The sequence below is a fragment of the Anticarsia gemmatalis genome, chromosome 26, assembly GCF_050436995.1.
Source record: "Anticarsia gemmatalis isolate Benzon Research Colony breed Stoneville strain chromosome 26, ilAntGemm2 primary, whole genome shotgun sequence".
NCBI lineage: Eukaryota > Metazoa > Arthropoda > Insecta > Lepidoptera > Erebidae > Anticarsia > Anticarsia gemmatalis.
The window spans coordinates 1,357,000-1,376,557 of record NC_134770.1 but is presented as its reverse complement, the minus strand read 5'-3'; the positions used below and the strand labels follow the sequence as shown (position 1 = coordinate 1,376,557).

The following is a 19,558-nucleotide window of genomic DNA, read 5'->3' as shown; positions in this document are numbered from 1 at the left end:
CGTAGCGTGATGATAGCCTATAGCCTTCCTCGATATATGGGCTATCTAATACTGAAATATTTTTTCAAATCGGACCAGTAGTTCCTGAGATTAGCGCGTTCAAACAAACAAGCAAACAAACAAACTCTTCAGCTTTATAATATTATATATATATATTAGTATAGATTTGACAAGCTAGAAGGCTTGGTATCACGTAACCTAAGGACCTACACAATTTACTACACATCACTCGTTTTGTCACGATCTATCGTGAGCCTGTTATATTCGAACGTGTAGGCTAGTAAATAAAATACATTTTCGCCATTTATAATGTTAGTTCCATGTAATAGCATATTGCCATATACCGGACACGTTACCAAACTCCGGGTTGCTATTGAGAAATGTTCCAATACGAATTATAAAAGGATGTATCGTCAGTTTGACAAGTAAGGTACTCAACAGATACCTTACTTGTCAAACTGACAGAGAAGAAAAAAGTAAATTTTATGTTAAAATTAACTTTATTATCTGCATCCCAACCGCAAATGTTTCGGTGTACCTTCAGTTCAAAACAATATACCAATCACACAATTTTCAAATTACAAAAACCAAGCAAGGGATATATCGTCAGTTTGACAAGTAAGGTGCTCAACAGATGCGTCAACTCCTCAAGCTACCACCAGGTCTTGCAGTGAGGACTCTTGCAGCCAGCACAGCCAGCACTCCTGCGAACAGACTAACGGTACTGTATTGGATGGACGAGTCGATCTAATATGTTAATTTATTGTGGAGATAATATATGGTGATTTTTAACCACTGGAATTTTTACTGAAAATATGATGCTTTTGTAGAGTGATTTCTGACCAGTTGTAGAGGTAGTCTTTTATAAAATATGTCATTTTTTAACCTTCCAACATTCCCAAATTGGGTCACTCTAGGTCTATTTTAAAATAGCATTGCCCAGCAGTGGGACATTAAGGGTTAAATTTATTGTAAACTCCCAGGTTATGATTTTTTAATTCTATGTATATAAATAAATTAAAAGACTTCAAAAGAATATTTTTTTTAATATCGACAAAAACAAACTATTTTGAAAAAAAAAAACAAAATTATGGAAATTAGTTATTACGTATGGTTAAAAGTATCTAGAGGATCTGTTAATATAGGTATGATTAGACGGATAATGTTATCGTATTTTCAGTACAAACAACAGTGGTTAAAAATATAATAAACCAAGTGTGTAAAAATCGCATGATGTTGGAATGGAATGAACAATAACCTTATTCCAAGATAATCTTTGGAAAACAATATAATTCGCCTCATTTTAGACCGAATTTATTCCATAAGATGTTTTAGTTTAATTTATTGTTATGGCTTTTCACTAACTAAATGTGTGTTTTGCGCGAAATTAGCTAAATTACTGGCCAATGAAACTAGATAAATATTTAAACGAAGTGTCAGAAATCCCAACAATTTTTATAGTAAGTACTATTTTTTGTCGCTGCACTTTCTGATGGCCGAATTTGATTGCTACCCGCAATCACAGATAGGCTTACCTTCTTATCTCAGTATACCTATCTCTAACTGACGATAGCTTATTGAAACCGGCCTTAAAACAATTCTCGTTTCGTTTCTTGCTTAAAAGAATATAAAAAGTTACTTTATCAAAGATATGTTTACAAAATTTGCCTAGTCTCATTGGCTAAGTTATGAAAGTGTGAAAATTCCTACAAATGTCTTCGAATAAGGCTGTTACTTGAATGTTATGTTTAGATACCAATGTGTTGTATTTAGATAATAATATTGTTATACCTAACTAATATACAATTATAGTGATATGCTTGTTTGTACAATGAACAAAAAATATTCTAAAATCCATGATTATTCTTAAAAGAAACATATTTTTCCTTAAAAAAGCAGCATTTCGTAAGATTTTAGTGTATATTGGACAAACATTCTATTACTTACCTATATAAATTTTTTTGGTAATTTTGGCAACCAGCTTACTTTCGGTGTATGAAAGTTTCAGGCAATGTTACCAAAGTTTCCAAAGTTTCAGCACCACTATCAACTATATACTATTACATTTAGACTTTAAAACAAACATGTTTAGATATCATTCACTTGTAAGAGACCAAAACACGAATAGTAGAGTCAAAGAAATGACATACATTTTTTAAACACTAATCTTTACTAAAATTTTGCAAAAATAAGAGCTTCGTGCAAATACGAAAAAACTGACTTTCGCTATGTAAATCATAGTACAAAGAAGTAAGAGGCATTATAAAAAAAAATAAACATATATTTGTGAGAAAAATACTATTTGATTAAACAGTTGAAACTTGCTATTGTAATGCTTATTATAGTACAAATAAATAACGGACACCAAAATTTTTTATACATGTAACTCGATCGATAAAAAAATAACATACAAAAAAAATTTTTAGAACCTCTGAAGCTTAGTGTTTCTATCTCATTTCTTTGGCTTTACTATACATTATTTATTAAAACGGGTTGTCTATGCCACCCCCTAAACTACCCTTTTCCACCACTTTGTACATTCATGTAGAACATAAAATTGTTAACATACATTATTACAATAAATACATAAATACAAAACACGTGACTTTCATTTCAATACCCGCCTCTATCCTAGCATGTATGAAATGTATGAAAATGTATGAAATTGTATGAACTTGTATGACCGCACCAGCGTGTGATAGGATGACACAGCATCTTGTGCACTGTTGTGTGTTTAGTATATAAGATGTTTAAACAAAGTAGTTAAAAAACTAACTTAACACTGCAATTTAATAAAAAATGCACTTCCAGTATCTTAATTGATATTGTTTGTCCGACTTCGAAAAAGGAAGAGGTTCTTGTATTGCCAACTTTGCTTCGTGATGACAACTTTGCCACATCAACATTGCCTTTTAAGACAATTCGCATTTAAAATAGTGTTTTGGACATTTTTTTTTGTCAAAAACTGTGTGTGATCAATTTTAACATCACACGGCAAAGTTGGTTCTGTTTGGCAATTTGAACCTAAAAATTCTTCTAACTCGACCTAGTTACCAATATCTAAATTGCTAAAATTAATTTTAATCACAAATATCCAAGCAAATCAAACAGACTAAAAAAAGTTTGAAAAATAATTTAATCGTCATTACTTAGGGCAAGGCATATAATTTTTCAGTCTCCATCTGTCCTAACTTATAAACTTTTCGCTTCTCCCACACTAAATTTGACTTTTATTCTCCACAGACATGGACTACGGAAGCGGTGGGCCTCCGCCCCCGGGGATGATGAAGGACAGACATGGACCTCCACCGCCACACCATCCGGTAATTCACATTTTACTCCTACCTTCTGTTCCACCTTCCATTTGACCGCCACGGTCGGCTATACTTGACTAATCAAAACGAGCTCACGACGCTATATTTTTGTCGACAGTTGCCGACGAAAGCATTGTGAGCACTTTCTGATTTGTCTAGTATAGCCGACTGTTGCGGTCAAAGGGTTAGTTATCATTAGTATAGCACTCAGAAAAAATTGGCTTCAAACTAAATCCAAGTATACTAACATGCTAAAACGATTCAAGTTCTACTTGAAGTTACGGGATGTGAATAGTACTTTGTTTTGACGGTAGGATTTGAATCGTCTTTACCATGCCACGCATATTGTACGGCTTCAACTCTTAAGGTCTTCAGCTGTCCTGCGAAAAGCTACTAGTTTATATTCAAGATACTTTTATCTTTACATGGAATACGGAAGTAGAAATCAACGATTATGTGCCTTAGACAGTACCTAAAGATACCAGCCTTCGTGACACAGAGACTGCGTTGTCAAGTAATTAAATTGTGGGTGTCATTTTCACTTAGTACCTGCAATCATACTCCCGGGCAATTCCAATGGAACTGACCGTCGTGTCCGAATATCGGAAAGGTCACGCGTATTCTGACAGTCAATTAACTACTTTTGTTTAATAGCCCCGCGAACTATATCAGTGATTTCCACGCAGCCTCAACGAGCGAGGCACGATAATAAAATTAATTAAAAACGACTCCAGTCATCACATTTACGAATTAAAATGAAAGTAATTAATTTATCGGAAAAAGATCGAATCATCGCAATTGAAGTGATATTCGGTGAGAATTAATCTTTTTATTGAAAACAGTCCAATTTTCATTAACATAATTGGTAAGGAAAAAGTCATTATTATTTGCTTGTGCGTGAAAATGTTGTATGAAATTATTCGGAATAATTTTTTGAATAATTTTGGTAAATTTTCTGTGAGTTATGAGAATTCCAGCATATTTAATTACAGCATTAACTATTTCCAATAATAATGTTTATAGGAATTTAATGAATGTGTTAATTATTAAAGACCTCTGGGAAAAACGATTTCATTTATGGGAATATGTACACTCAATTAACTAATCATTTTGATTTGCTGAAAATTTCAATTGACTATTGCAAACATCATAATATGTGAACAGATCTTGAAACATGTTAAAAAAAGATGTTTACGCCATTTTATTTTCCAAGATTTCAGCCAAATTTTATGCTATAACATGGTGCAACTTGAAAAAAATAAGTCCCAATATTTTCTATTTTTGTCATCCCAATTTTTTTTTAAGAATACCTTCAAAATGTCTCTTTCCTGTATTTTAACTTGATTATTCGGTATCCTTCCAGCGTGACGGCCGTGGTTATGGTCCGGAGGGGTACGGCGGCGAGGGCTTCGTGCCTCCCCCTCCGATGCACCACCCCAACATGCCGCCTCAGAACCAGGTAATTGACGAGGTAAAAATAGCAGCCCCATCCCTTATACGCTAATAACATTTGTATTGCAGATTTGGAGAATACAGGCCGAAGAGTTTTGCGACAACTATTAAGCACGAATCAAAATCAAATCGTTTATTCATTTAGGTCAAATGTTGACACTTATGATAGTCGTTACAATTACTGAATCTACCACTAGCTCGGAAAGGGACTAAGATTCTTATGAGAAGAACTAGCAAGAAACACACGGCCATTCAATGAGTTTTGTACATTCAAATATTCTGCAGAAGATTTTGAGTACAATTTTTAGAAGATAACTTTGTATGTGCATGAATCTTTTGAGAAAAAAATTTCATTTGCTTTTGAAGTATCGTCAGAATTTGGAAGGTTATATTTTAATGTTTATCGGTAGTTAGATAAGTATGGAAATTATTGTTACAATAATAAGCGGCGACTTTTACGTAACACTAAGTATAGTTATCAAGACAAAAATCTGGTTGAAATTCGACGTAAGCTGCACTTGATTAGTTTTTGTAGTTGACATTACATTTATTCATCTAGGTATTTATATTATGTCTTAGAAGATAAATAGCAAATATTAGTAGAAAAAATTCTATCGAAATTCCACTCAAAATCGATAACACTCAGACCAGGGATATAAGGTGTAAACTAACGGAAGCTTATAACTGCCAGGCTTGATAAAAGCTACGCAAGATGACACTTTTTTCAAAATACCAAAAGTCAAACTAGCATTTTACCAATAACGAACAAAAGTAGACAATTAAAACGATTCCGAAAATTTTCCACCGACATTTTTGTAGTAGCAATTGTTCAGTTAAAATGGACAAATCGACTCGAACAAATCGGATCTGTCCGTTTACGGAACTGCTTAATCATTGTTACGGAATTCACGCGTAGCGGAACGGAATTGGGACGTTTACGGATTATAATATCGAAGTACTGTGTACCGAATAATTCGGTACATTTTCGTGGAAATGCTTTTGTAAATTTATTAATTTGTAATAATTTTGTGGAGTAGTTTCGTTGAATGAGTAATTATTTGAACGCTAGTTATATTGATAATTAATTATGTATATAAATTGTTAATTCTTGAAATAATAAAAACTTATAAATGAAATTGCAGTAAAAAATCCTTAGTAATTTAAACTGATGATTATTGTCACATCTTTGGTAAGTTTGCGACACCAGAGAATTAATTTCTAGAGCGAAAGTTTTTATTCTCAAAATTCACAGTACTAACTGAAATTCTTGAAAACTTAATAACGAACCAAAACTAAAAATAACCTAATTATAAAAGAATACTTTTTACTAAAAACTTTTTATTCCCAAGTAAGTCCGGATTCACGGAGTTGAAACTGTACAAATTACAGTGGGCTTACTCCGCGCCGAGTGAGTCGGACCGGATCTCGCCGCCGACTTAATCAGGGGTTAATAGGACGAAAGAACTTATACGGAAACTACTCGAGAGCGTTGTAGTCTTAATTTTATTTATTTTTACGTAGTTTTATAAGGAATTAAATTTAATAAAGTTATATTTTTTTTTTTAATTTTTTATAAAAATCAAAAATTACAAAGAAAACTTTTAAATTAGTTTATACACAATTATTGCCAATAAAATTTAATTTAATTCATTAATGTCTCACGGCTGGGTTTCCTCCCGGAATAAGGGAGGGGTTAGACCTTCAGTCCTATAAGTACATTAGTTTTTTTTTGTATATTAGATATTATGATAGGTATAGATAGAGTTTAGGATTAGACGGTAAACATTTGTAGAAGAAAAAGTGGGTTATTTTTTTTCGTAATTATAATAATAATAGTTGTAATTTTACTAGTTCGAGCTTCGAGCGGTAGCGTAGTCTTCTAATGGGTTTGATTCCTGTCTACGACAAGTTTGTATGGGTTTTTTGTGAGTTTCTGTATCAATCCGTAGTTTCCATTTATATTTATTAGACAAGAAAAAAGAAGTTACTAATACTTTTACTAGTTCTTATTTTCAACGGGAGGTAAAATATAGTTTCTTTCGTGATATTTTACGGTAGAAGCAGACAAGCAGAGGACAAATAAAACGATCGAAAACCACCACATTTAAAGCCCACAATTTGCAGCAAGAAAAGTGTTACAGGGATAAATTTACTTTCACATAAATATCTTTCCTAACCCCCGGTTTCTGAGCACATTTATCGGTAGTTTATCTATTCAGTAGCGTTTTTTTTTCATACGAGTTTTAACGCTATTGAATAGATAAACTACCGATAAATGTGATCAGAAACCGAGGGTTAGTCAACTTTGCTCAATTTTTTTTATACTAGCATATATTTTGTGTGTTGTTTTGTTTGTATGTTTGTAAGTATGCATGTAATTGTTGCCCCTGCTCCCCGCAGGGTGGTCCCCCGCAGCAGGGCGCCGTGATGATGGTGTACGGGCTCGACCCGCAGACGGTCAACGCGGACAGACTCTTCAACCTATGCTGTCTTTACGGCAATGTTGTTAGAGTAAGTATATTAGGAAAATATTTAACCGGCATTATTATCTAGTAGATAACTGTATACCAGTTATACAAGGCCTTATGTCAGATATATTTGAGCTAGTTTCACTACATATACATACACAGCGGGATAAATAATATCTACATAGCTAATATAGTTAAACAACAAAAAAAATATAATATAAAGCAAAATTCAGAAAAAAGTTTACGTTTTAAGTCTAGACAAAGCATGATCTGTGTTTTTTTTTATTATATAGAAAACCTAGTTAGTAAATGCATTATTTTGCATACAACATTTCGATAGTGTTTTTCTGAAATTAACTTAATTATCTGAACTATCTAAAAAACTTAGCAATTTTTTTTCAATTTTCGCTTTATCTGTAGGTTATCCGACACTTCTTTATGAGTCATTAACATGGTCCTTAATTTAAAAAACTGTATATTAATTTGTATGTTTGTTAACTTACAGATAAAATTCCTGAAGACGAAAGAGGGCACGGCGATGGTACAGATGGGTGACGGCGTGTCCGTCGAGCGGTGTGTTCAGAACCTCAACAATGTCACTGTCGGTGACTACACACTTACATTGGCGTGAGTATAGCAACATTCCAGTTCCTCCTTGGTATATTAGATCGGTTAAAAATTCTTTTCGCATTATAGTATGTATGAACTTGTAATAAAATCTCTTTGGCTTCAAGAATCACAAATGAGTACACGGTTCTTTATGTTTCTTTCAGTACCCAAATATCGAGCTTTTTTGTGTTGAGAAAAGATTTTATTACAAGTTCATACATACTATAATGCGAAAATACTTTTTCCCGACCTAATACATATAATCCGTCATCCTGCCAAGTTATATCCAAATCGGTCAAGCCGTTTTCGCGTAAGAAAGTGCAACGGAATCAACACGTGGTTCCAATAATGTTTAAGTTAATTGTATACATATTTTTTGTGTGTTGTGAAAAATGATTTTGTATTCGAAATTTGGTTATCATTATTATTGGCTTGAACTAAGGTCTACTAATCAATAGACCTTTTGGTTAGTTAGACCTTAGCTCACCACGCTGGCTTAGTATAGTACGAATTTACTTCGCAGTTCTTCAAAAACTAAACTTTCAAAAGCATGTAAGGTTTCCTCACGATGAGCTCTTTTACCGTTATAGCAAATGATAACATAATTATTTGTAATACACACACCAATGACTTTTGAAGTTAAGTGAAGACACCTAAACTTCAAAAGTCATTGGTGTGCAACCATTTTTAAACTTTGACCTGTGTGGACGGAAATGTCCATACCACTTGGCTTTCCCTACTCACTTCCACAATTGGATTAATATGTAATATGTCATTCATAATAATTCGAACTGAATCTTCTTTCTATTAAGAACAATGGCATCTTAAAGTTGCCAAACGAAACCTTTTAACTAAGTATTGTGTTGAACGTATAAATAGTTTAACTTTTAGTTCCGCTGCGACGTTATTGAATGTGCTTGAAACTTTGCCAAATTATCTCGACAATTCTCTATACGGCTATCTAGTACTTGTGTGGGACAATCTTGCCGGTTTCTTAATTCTATTGTTTTATTTCTCGCTAGCTCCTGCCCGCTACTCTGTCTGCATAGGGTAAAAAGTACCCTATGTGTAAAATAAATGCTGAAGATTTGAGTTTTATTTTGCATTTTCAAGCGAATTTCTGCAGAAACTAAATCAAAATGTTTTTGTTTCCAAGCCAACCTTTTAGTTTAGTAAGGGTTACTTTAGTGGCAGACCTTAATTAATTTTGGTCTATTCGTCAGAATTTGATTCTTGGTACTTGTAATTTTATTTTACTTAGGCATTTCAAATAATGTGCATAATCTCGATGGTAAAGTTTGCTATACAAGAGGATTTTTCTCCTCACAGCATCGTAAAAAACTTACTTACAACAAACTTATTATTGTTTAGTTTTTCTCTAGACTTTTAATAATAATAGCATCATGTTGTATGTTTCAGTTTCTCAAAACAAGCGTACCTGTCAGAGGTGATGAACCCGTACCCGCTGCCGGACAAGAGCCCCTCGTTCAAGGACTACGTGGGCAACAAGAACAACCGCTTCCTCACGCCCGCCTCTATACATAAGAATAGGATACAGCCGCCTAGCAAGGTAACAATATAGATAATAAATAAATTTAACCCATTACTGTCCCACTGCTGGGCAAGGGTCTCCTCCCGTAATGAGGGAGGGGTTAGGCCTTAAGTCCACCACGCTGGCCAAGTGCGGGTTGGGGACTTAACTTAACAATATAGAAACCTACGAATTTTAATATCTTAGAAAAAATATTTTTTAGAGGTATAAAAAAAAGTTCGTTTCTTCTGTCAACTGTTATTGTTATTGCTACACACATATTCGGGTTGGCACGATCAGTTCGGCAATATTTATCAAACAAAACTAGCATGAAGCAATTACTGCACTGATTCGGCTTATGCCGATCGGGTTTCACAATGAGAATTCCTTAAAAAAAGACAACTCTCGCACTAAGAATAGCTCTTATGTCGCGAGGACTTTTACAAACATTCAAACAACGGACACAAATCACAACCAGACCCGAAACAATTATTTGTGGATCACACAAATAATTGCTTCGTGTGGGAATCGAACCCACGACCTCCCGACACAGTGGTATCGGCATGGCGACCTAAACCACTGCGCCACAGAGGTAGTCAAGTAATGGAATATGAGAATATGTAGTAAGTAACCGTGTGTTGTCCAGGTGCTGCACTTCTTCAACACGCCGCCCGATGTGTCGGACGAGCAGCTGCTGCAGGTGTTCAAGGACTACGGCGTCACGCCGCCGCACACCATCTCCAAGTTCCCGCTCAAGAGTGAGAGGTAAACACCCTTCATAGCTTCATACTCTCATTACTAGAAATAACGAAGTAAAATTTGTTACGTTAATTGTAAATATTAGGTAGGCGAAAAAGTCTTTTACATTATAGTATGTATGAACTCGTAATAAAATCTCTTTGGCTTCAAGAATCATAAATCAAATAAAATCAATAAATGAATACACGGTTCATTAGGTTTCTTTTAGTGAGCTCGTGAGGTACCCAAATATCGAGCTTTTTTGTGGAGAGAAAAGATTTAATTACAAGTTCACACATACTATAATACGAAAAGACTTTTTCCCCGACCTAACATATCACTTAATATTATTTTTTTAAGTAATAATGAAGTTCAAACACGCAAAAAGAAAGCTGGCTGTAGTATTCTACAAACAAACCTAAATGTCATTTCGGGAATTTTTTATACCCAACCCGCACTTGGCCAGCGTGGTAGACTCAAGGCTTAACCCCTCCCCCTCGTTCGGGAGGAGACCCTTGCGCTGCAGTGGGACAAAAATGGCTTATTAAAAAAAAGTATATTCGTAAAAGTTATTATTTTGGGGTTTTGGTTTCCTAAAAAAAGATTCAACTACGCAAGGAATTATACTTGAGTTTACCAACTATTAAATATGTCTAAGAACACATAATACTATATTTATAAACTGGGGTCATTCAATCCATACTATATACTATATATACTATATACTATATATACTATACTATATATACTATATTAATATTATAAATGCGAAAGTAACTCTGTCTGTCTGTCTGTCTGTCTGTCTGTCTGTCTGTCTGTCTGCTACTCAATCACGCCTAAACTACTGAACCAATTTGCATGAAATTTGGTATGGAGACACTTTGATACCCGAGAAAGGACATAGGCTACTTTTTACTCCGGGAAAATCACGCATTTCCCGGGAAAATTCAGGTGGCGAACGAAGTCGCGAATATTCAATATTATAATGACACTGAATTAACAAAATCCGTTGTCATGGCAACTGTTTTAATGGCGGATATGCCTTAGCGCGACTTCGGTATATTATGAGATATAAATAATTTTGAGAATATTTTTCGTGTAAAAAAAGCATATTTTATATCATCACGCTACGACCAATAGAAGCAGAGTAACAGTAAAAAGTGTTGCAAAAACGTGGAAAATTCTGACCCATTCTCTCTTATGTGACGCAAGCGAAGTTGCGCGGGTCAGCTAGTATCCAATAAAGCAACAATGTGTTACAAAATATTATATGTATTATTATCGTATATTTCCAGATCATCGTCTGGTCTGATGGAGTTCCAGAACATATCGCAGTCAGTGATGGCGATAATGGCGTGCAACCACGCGACCATACAACATCCAGGTACATAACACTTCACTTTTAACACTTTTTAACTTATTCATAACCTATTTTTGTAATAACTCTCGTCTATTTAGTAAAAACTCTAGCTCGATTCTCTACTACTATCGACTATCGTACTAGCTTGTAATAAATAAATTTTGTATGAAAATCTGATCAGCGCCTCTGACGGGTGTCGTAGGAACTATTTTGGCAGTACATTCTAAATGTCAAACTTTCGATACTCGACAGAATCGCGCTACTGAAGACTATTATCATTGACTAGAAAAACTTTATCATAAACTGTAATGTATTTCATCAGTTTAAGCATAAAGACATACTCCATTTATTTGGTTCGAATACAACTAATTTTAAGCTAGTGCAATGCTTTGAAACTATGATATAACTTGAAACTATCTGAAATCTTCATATAAAATCCGCATGAAATACGGATTTTGTATGAAGATAATAAATACGGTGTTTCATATTACTCTAAGGCAACATTAAAAAAGATTTTGCCTCACAGGTAGTCTTCAAATATTTTACATCTCGTACTAAAATATTTTCTCAAACATTTTCAGGCGCAAAATTCCCGTTCGTAATGAAGCTGTGCTTCTCATCGTCACGACAAATCGGCCAGGGCAAGGGGCAGAACCCCAACAAAAGCCAAAACCAAAGCCAAGAGCAAAACAACCAGAGACAAGGCCAGAATAACGGCATCTCCGATCATGAATACTAGTAAGAACAATTCATAATTAAATGTATAAAAAAAATATCGAAATGTTTAAAAAGACATGTAAATTTTTCTTTAGCGGTGAAGGACCAATTTAAAAAAGGCGGATTCGATATTTTAATGGCAACATTGCCGTGTTTGTGCATAATTTTCGTTGTTGGCAAGCCAAAGAATTAGTGTTACCAGATTAAAAATTTTAATGTTTAAGTTTTGTTTAGTGTATAGTTATGCTGAAAATGATTTTTGTCTGCACAAAACTTAGTTAGGGGCGAATTTAGTCAATGTTTTTAGATATTTTTCTCATGGACTCCTGCCATTTTCGTTTTTTTGTTGTGTTTTTGTGTATTATCTCGGGAATCTTGTATTTATTGTGTATAGATCGGCCTAATTGTTTTAGATAATAGGCTCCTATATTTTATTTTGACTTGCTTATTTTCTAGTCAGTTCTATCGCATAATATTTCAGACTGAACTGTGGAGGTCTATAAATGATTTTGTATCGAATTGTCGATGTTTCTCAAAAACCTTGGATTGTAGGGACCATAGATTTTACTATTGATCATCTCTATATTTGCTTCGATTTCATATACAATGTGTGTTTAGTTATTTTGGAAACAACTCACAATATTGTGTTAAAGTAAATCAAAGATATTAATTAATATAATACTTCTTAAAAAGATGGATGCTGAACTTTATATTTTAAGGTACAACAACTACAACATTTTTTAATTTATAATTTACGATAATGGTCTACAATAAAAATGTTATCAAGGGTTTTTTCTATAATTTACTGAATAACTAAACACACATTGGAACGCTTAAGAAATTTGTAAAATATTATTTTTAAAAGCGAAAATATAGAGATATCACATTTTATACAGTCTTAATGGATCAAAGTATAGCAACACTGAAAGATTTTTTTTTTTTCATTAAATTAAAATCACTCGTAATAGTACGATTTGGAGCTTACACCATACCATAATAGAAATAAAATATACTATTTATATTATGTTTATTGAGACATTAAGTATTCATTTAATTATGAAAATCAAAATTGTACAAAATATTCTTCTTTTCTTATTTAAATCGCATTTTTGTTTAAGTAAGATTATTTATAATAATCAGATAGATACTTTTTGCAATCAATATTTTCATTGAAATTTGTTATTTAACTCGAATAATTGTTATACTTTGATCCTAAAATTATTTTGATGAAAATATTATCTCTATTCTTATAGTGAAAATTGTACACATAATTTCCTAAAAGATAATTTTATCGATTTTCGAATGAAATACTAAACTTTCTACATCACAAAAAAAATCTTGACAAAAAAACTTTTTTGCAATTTTTTCTTTATTTATTTTTTCTCTCTCAAAATACTGCTTTTGTTCCTTGACTTATCTAAGCCAAAAAATTAAGCCAAAGTGAATGCAAGTTAGATCTAAAAATAACATATGTATAGAAAAATACTGATTTATGTACATATGAATATGCTGTAAAACATATTTTGCATCGGTCCACTGTTGGACATAATTTTGGGGGAAACGCCCACTATCTTTCATTTCTACTCTTTCCTATTTTTTTCTATTTTTCCCATCAAAATTGGTCCAGCAGTTTAGTTGTTATGAAAGTACAATCAGGTACTCAAGTGTCATGTTCAATAAAAAAAATACTTAATAATAAATAAATATAAAATGGCAGTGTTAAATATTTAAGAAATTTTAATTAGTTTATTTCAATTTTATTGTGTTCGTGCGAGATTTAATTGTTAATGATGGTTTGTTGTGACGTCACTGTTGCTTTCGTAGAGACTTCTTATATTGGTCACTACTTCTTTAATTCTTAAGAAGACGGACTAGAAATATTCTAAATATTTTTTTAATTTCTATGATCATTATCAAAATGTGGAGTGATTATCAACAATATATATTGTCTTAGTGACAATGGTTAATAATTTCAAAGTATCTATAGTTAGACCCAGTTGTATGAACCAAACAACTATTTGATTAATCCCTATCCAACAATAAGAGAAAGAAAAGGATGAAAGAAGTCTCTAAAGGTTTTAGCAAAAAATATACCTATTTCGTTTAGTTTAATAGTATATTACTATCAATATGATTACATCTCGCATGAACAAAGTAGTTAATAGTTATAAAATATATCTATCGCGGGGAATGACATATCTTTGTGGATAAAAAGCGTAATTATGCTATGTCAATTTATAAAAACACCTTAACGAAAAGAAAATATGTAGATATTTTTTAAGTGTATAATGTACATTCGCGCACAACAAGTCTTATATTTTTTCGTGTGGCAACACAGCTTCTAAGCTTAATAAATTTAGATTTGTACTTAAAATACACTGATTTAGATTTGTAGTAATATTGTAATGTAAGGTTAAGCGTGTTGTGCCCGATTGTACAACGCTTGTATGGAAATGTCAATTTTTGTTTTAAGATCTTTTCGGAGTTGAGCGTTATCCGTTACCGCTGTAGGTAGCGGAACTTTTCCTATAGAAAATTGATACCAGTGTTAACTTATTCGTTTTCTCTCCAAATGGTTAAATAATCTTATGCTGACTTAATAGGTTGAGGGCATGCAAAGTCCCCAACCCGCACTTGGCCAGCGTAGTGCACTCAAGGCCTAACTCTCCTCCTCGTTTAGGAGGAGACCCTTGCCCTGCAGTGGGACAGAAATGAGTTATTAAAAAAAACTTAATAGGTCATATTTAACACCGCGAACCCTCAAACAAACTGAAGGCTCCCCAGGGCTATGCGGACCACAGGTTGAGAAACACCGATTTAGCGAAATACCCTTTGATGCGTACTCTACCGCAGTAGGTAACGGCTAACGCTCAAATCTGAAGAGGTTTTTACGTCTAGCGTACGTCCGTATATATATTATATAAATATTATATATGCTTCGAAACTACATATCACAGTGACAAATAATTAGAGAAATTATGTAAAATAAACACAAGTACATGTCTTTTTCACTGAAGTCACAGTTTTTGCTCAATTTCAGTTGAATTTTTTAGTTTTTTTTTCTCTTAGTTTGTTTTTCAGTTTAAGTTTTTACAACAGTACATACGATTAGGCACTGAACAGACGCTTTTTGACCTTAAAATGGGATAAAACCTTTTTTGTATTATTTTTTACACTAATCAGTTTGTATCAGTCAACAGCTACAATTAAAGTGTAAAAAGAAAAATATACTTTTAAAATTGCACAGTCAAAATAGTTGGAATCGATTGGGATTCCCTATCCCGCTCAATTGCAATTATTTCTATAATAATAGTTTTGACAATTTCACTATTATATTTTACCCATTTATTTTCATTATTAAATCGCCAATTTTTCGGTCAAAAGTGTAAAACTTCAAATACATTCATAACTCAATGAAAACTATTTGCTTCTAGCTAACGGCGTTGAGGTGGAGAACACAATCTTACACATATCAAGAACGGACGGCACACAGACACACACAGCCACAACACCACCAGTGAGGGGGGGGAATGGGGGGTTGCCTTACACATATATGAGAAAAATCTACCCGTTTTACCATCCAACAACTATTAATACAGACAAATGACTCATTAAAAAACGTTATTTGTCGCCTACTAATAGTTGTCGGGTAGTCAATATTTCGGAAAGTTACCACAAAAAATAAGCGGGTAAATTTTTCAATAGAGGCAACATTTTTAAATAATTCCTTATTTTTACAATTTGTGATCTAGATCACTCTTATAAAGACATTAACAGTTAGTTTTTTTAATATAATTTTAGACACAGTAACATGAGTTTTTTCATATTATTACACATTATTACATTTCCATTTTTTTCTTTTTTCTTTTTTTTTAGTGTGGAGCAATGCTCCGTTGAATGCATCTGCATTTTGTTTATGGACTTAGCGGTTTAGGTATCGATTAAGTAATATTCCCATTTAATTTGAATAATTAGAGTTTAGTTTATTATTTTTCCAGTGCCGTTTTCAAAATGGCGACACTGACTTAGATAAAATTATGACCGGTTTTGAACACGGCACTGTTACCCGTTTTAGTGATGATTTTTAGTAAAAAAATGATATTAGTTTGTGAGTAATGTTGAAAAGTACTTAGTTTTCGTTTCTTGTTCCCTTTGACGCGCGGACGAGACGTTAGTGTCCTCGCGTATTTGTAATATTTCTATAAATTAACTTACAAGTTATCTAAGACTTTTAAGTTAAACTTGGTTGTTTTGTAAAACGTGACAGTTGTGAAAATGTACAAGAAATAAAGAAACTGAGGTATATTATAGAAAAAAGTGAGTTTTATTTTTTGTTTATTTCAGTAGACCACGCTTTGTGCTTGTTTCTTAATTTTGCACGAGTTTCGTTTCGTAGACATTCTGTCGGACATTTTAAAATGTTTTAAGAACCAAAAGTATGTAATTGTAAGTAATAGTTTAGCACTCTTTAGGTTAGTAGTAAGTGTCATTGCAATGTCAATTATATTCGATTAGTGAAAAAAAAAACAGTAAAAGATTTTCTAAAAATTTTTCTTAAAAAATATAGCGATGATTCGACTTAAATTTGAGTAATAAGCCTTGCACAAGGACCTAGCTTAAGACAGGAGTACGAAGACACCACCGCGCGCTGTTTATCAAACTATTATGTTTCCTAGAATAGATGTTTATATATAATGGTGTGAACCTTGTGGTAGTTTGTCTATATTACTGTTTATGAATAGCAATATTTAGATTATTTTACGTTTGTCTACGTCGCCAATTCTAGATACAATTACTACGATGTCAAATTACATAAACAGTGTTATAGCCAACATTGGACTAGTTCTAAACATAGCTGAATTAATTAATGTTATCAGGTAAATAGTGCATATCTTTTTCTCTAGAAATATTTTCGAATGGAAAAAACTAAATGTTTTAGTGATAGGACTTTGATGTCGTGATAGCTTACCTCTGTTTGTGTTGAATGTACAGAAGATAATATATATCAATGATTGTTTTGTTCGTGATAATTTAATATCTTGTTACTGACAAATGACACTAATCTACTCAGATGACGCTATTACACATGTTTAAGACATTAAAATTGACAGAACAAAAAAGACATTTTAAGCCGTTAATTTACATTTAAAGTCAATTTTATTGTCTATTCACATATGTCGCTAAACGATGCTTTACAAGACACGGGAGACAGCACTATGGCACGTTCATAGAATATATTGTATTTTACGTTGTTAGCCTACATTTTATTGGATTTAGGTCTTGTAGTTACATGATAAACATTAAAATACATGTCAACACAACAAATTCTTTCATTTATCACACCACTGCAGACATTGCAACGCAGTTTTACCAACTATTTGTTCAATATTTACTTGAATAGTTGGTAAGACTTGTGTTGACGACTGTACATCCTGACTACCTTCACAAAACAGCTTTATTTACTCAAAAAATAAAGACATTTAGTACTTTAATAAGTACGTTTATTTCGCCTTTATTACCTCGTCAATTAATTATAAAATACTGAGACGCTATTTTCAATAAATATTTATCTACCTACTATATTTTTTCTCCCCAAAAACGGGGAGAATTCAACTTTCTTCGCAGCTTATTTCGCTCTTAATCATTTCATGGTAATTGTTATATTAAAAGTGCTGTAAAAAGATGAAATTGCTCAATTTCAAAGTGAAAACTAAACATGATACACTTTAATACGCTGGTAACATACTTAGCTTACGTTACAACACGAAAATGATACTGCATCAGTTTTAATTATCGCTAAATATATTAATTGTTGAACGTAAGTTATTGTATAAGTGTTGAAACTGAGAATATATTTGACAAATAAGTACTTACATGAATAGTGCAAGCGATTTTTGCACCTTTGCCTTGCGATATACATAAGTTAAAATTCTTTGATATAAAAGGAAGATAGTCTAGTCAGCACCTTTTGTAAGTATTCTCCTTAAAATATTACTTAGTTTATTGTACGCCAAAAAAATAATTATCAATTGAATATTTAAATTTTATCACAAATATAAAGTTAACACGTTTAAATATGTTAGGTAGTATGCGATAATGAGTAATTAAGCATTAGTTAATTTAATAAGCACCCGTTTCTTATAGTAAAATTAGTTGCAATATCATGCTATCTCTCTCTTTCTAAAATGACAGGCAACGATAGCGTGATATTTTATACTCAATTTTACTTGTACGCTCTGAAACGGGTTCTAAAATTATAATATAATTGAAACGGATGCAGTTTTGTTTGTTGTAACGTATGCTTAATATGTTACCAATGCATTTCAAATTTTGCACTACACAAGAAAAATTAAATTTAAATGTATAAATAATTTAAAATACGGCGAAGAATATGTTGATATGTAAATAGTAAGTATATTGTTTTTAATTCTCAGAGATTTTTTAGTTATTTATTGTAAATTTTTAGAATTATCAAAGAAATTATTTATAGAGAGCTGCACTCGAGACGCAAGAAATGTAAAATTGTATAGAAAAATAAATAATGTTTTTTGATTAAGAAACGTGTTATTTATTTTTTGTTTTGAAAGTTGAAGCGCTCAAAATGAGTTGCTTCCAGAAAATTATTTAATGCCGATCTTTTTTTGTTTGACGTTATAGTATACCCTGATACCTTATTAAATTCTTAGGGCCGTTTACATTTAAAATTAAAACTGTAGTACGTTTTTCTACAGATGTTCTAGCAAACTCTCGACATTCAAAATACTTTGAAACAATAGTTCCTCCGAAATTCACTTGGGGCGCTAATCAGTTTCTCTACAAAATTTGTCGCTAGTCAGTAGGATTCAGAAGTTGCACCTCTAAATTATAAAAAATCACGATCTAGACATAGCTTAAAACCTAAAGCTTAAGCGCCCTCCAAAGATGTAAATAGAGAACAACGACATCTAGCGGAATTTACATGAACTAGTACATGTTAGTACAGGCCGCGCTGAATTCGAAATTCAAAGGTGGTAATTTTTCATAATCTCATAGGGAAAAATATGTAACATTTTCATTCTACATTAACATTACCTACTATAGATAGAGATAAGAAAAGATACCATTTATACTTTTCTCGTAAACGTTTACGTAAACGCTCATTTTATCCGACTCGAACAAGTCAAGGAAATTAGGTATTAACTATTAAGAGACATCTGCAATAAAATTATCAATTAGATTTTAACAGCCAGACCGAGTCTTATGACGTCATCCAACCCTCTAGGATGTCTGGGGATCTTTCAGAATCAGATGATTCTACTTAGGCCTAGATAAGTTTGCGAGGTTTGAAACGATTTCATGTAAATAATAACAAAATTTGTTTCGTTAGACG

The 19,558-nt window shown here is 32.6% G+C and overlaps 1 protein-coding gene across 5 annotated transcripts in view; it reads left to right on the top strand.

Moving 5' to 3' along the window:
• Window positions 1-18,714, top strand: part of sm (heterogeneous nuclear ribonucleoprotein L) — a 469,971-nt gene extending 451,257 nt beyond the window's left edge. The window contains exons 7-16 of one of the 5 annotated variants that reach the window (XM_076131363.1): window positions 635-721; window positions 3,244-3,323; window positions 4,678-4,773; window positions 7,182-7,277; window positions 7,740-7,861; window positions 9,263-9,413; window positions 10,021-10,139; window positions 11,408-11,496; window positions 12,054-12,210; window positions 15,624-18,714. In XM_076131363.1, coding sequence (XP_075987478.1) covers window positions 635-721; window positions 3,244-3,323; window positions 4,678-4,773; window positions 7,182-7,277; window positions 7,740-7,861; window positions 9,263-9,413; window positions 10,021-10,139; window positions 11,408-11,496; window positions 12,054-12,210; window positions 15,624-15,627 — 1,001 coding nt within the window. In that variant the 3' untranslated portion in view covers window positions 15,628-18,714. Of the gene's footprint in view, window positions 1-634; window positions 722-3,243; window positions 3,324-4,677; window positions 4,786-7,166; window positions 7,278-7,739; window positions 7,862-9,262; window positions 9,414-10,020; window positions 10,140-11,407; window positions 11,497-12,053; window positions 12,211-15,623 lie in introns of all 5 variants that reach the window. The other 4 variants (XM_076131361.1, XM_076131362.1, XM_076131360.1 and 1 more) reach the window with 4 other exon arrangements.
• Window positions 18,715-19,558: the final 844 nt, after the last annotated feature.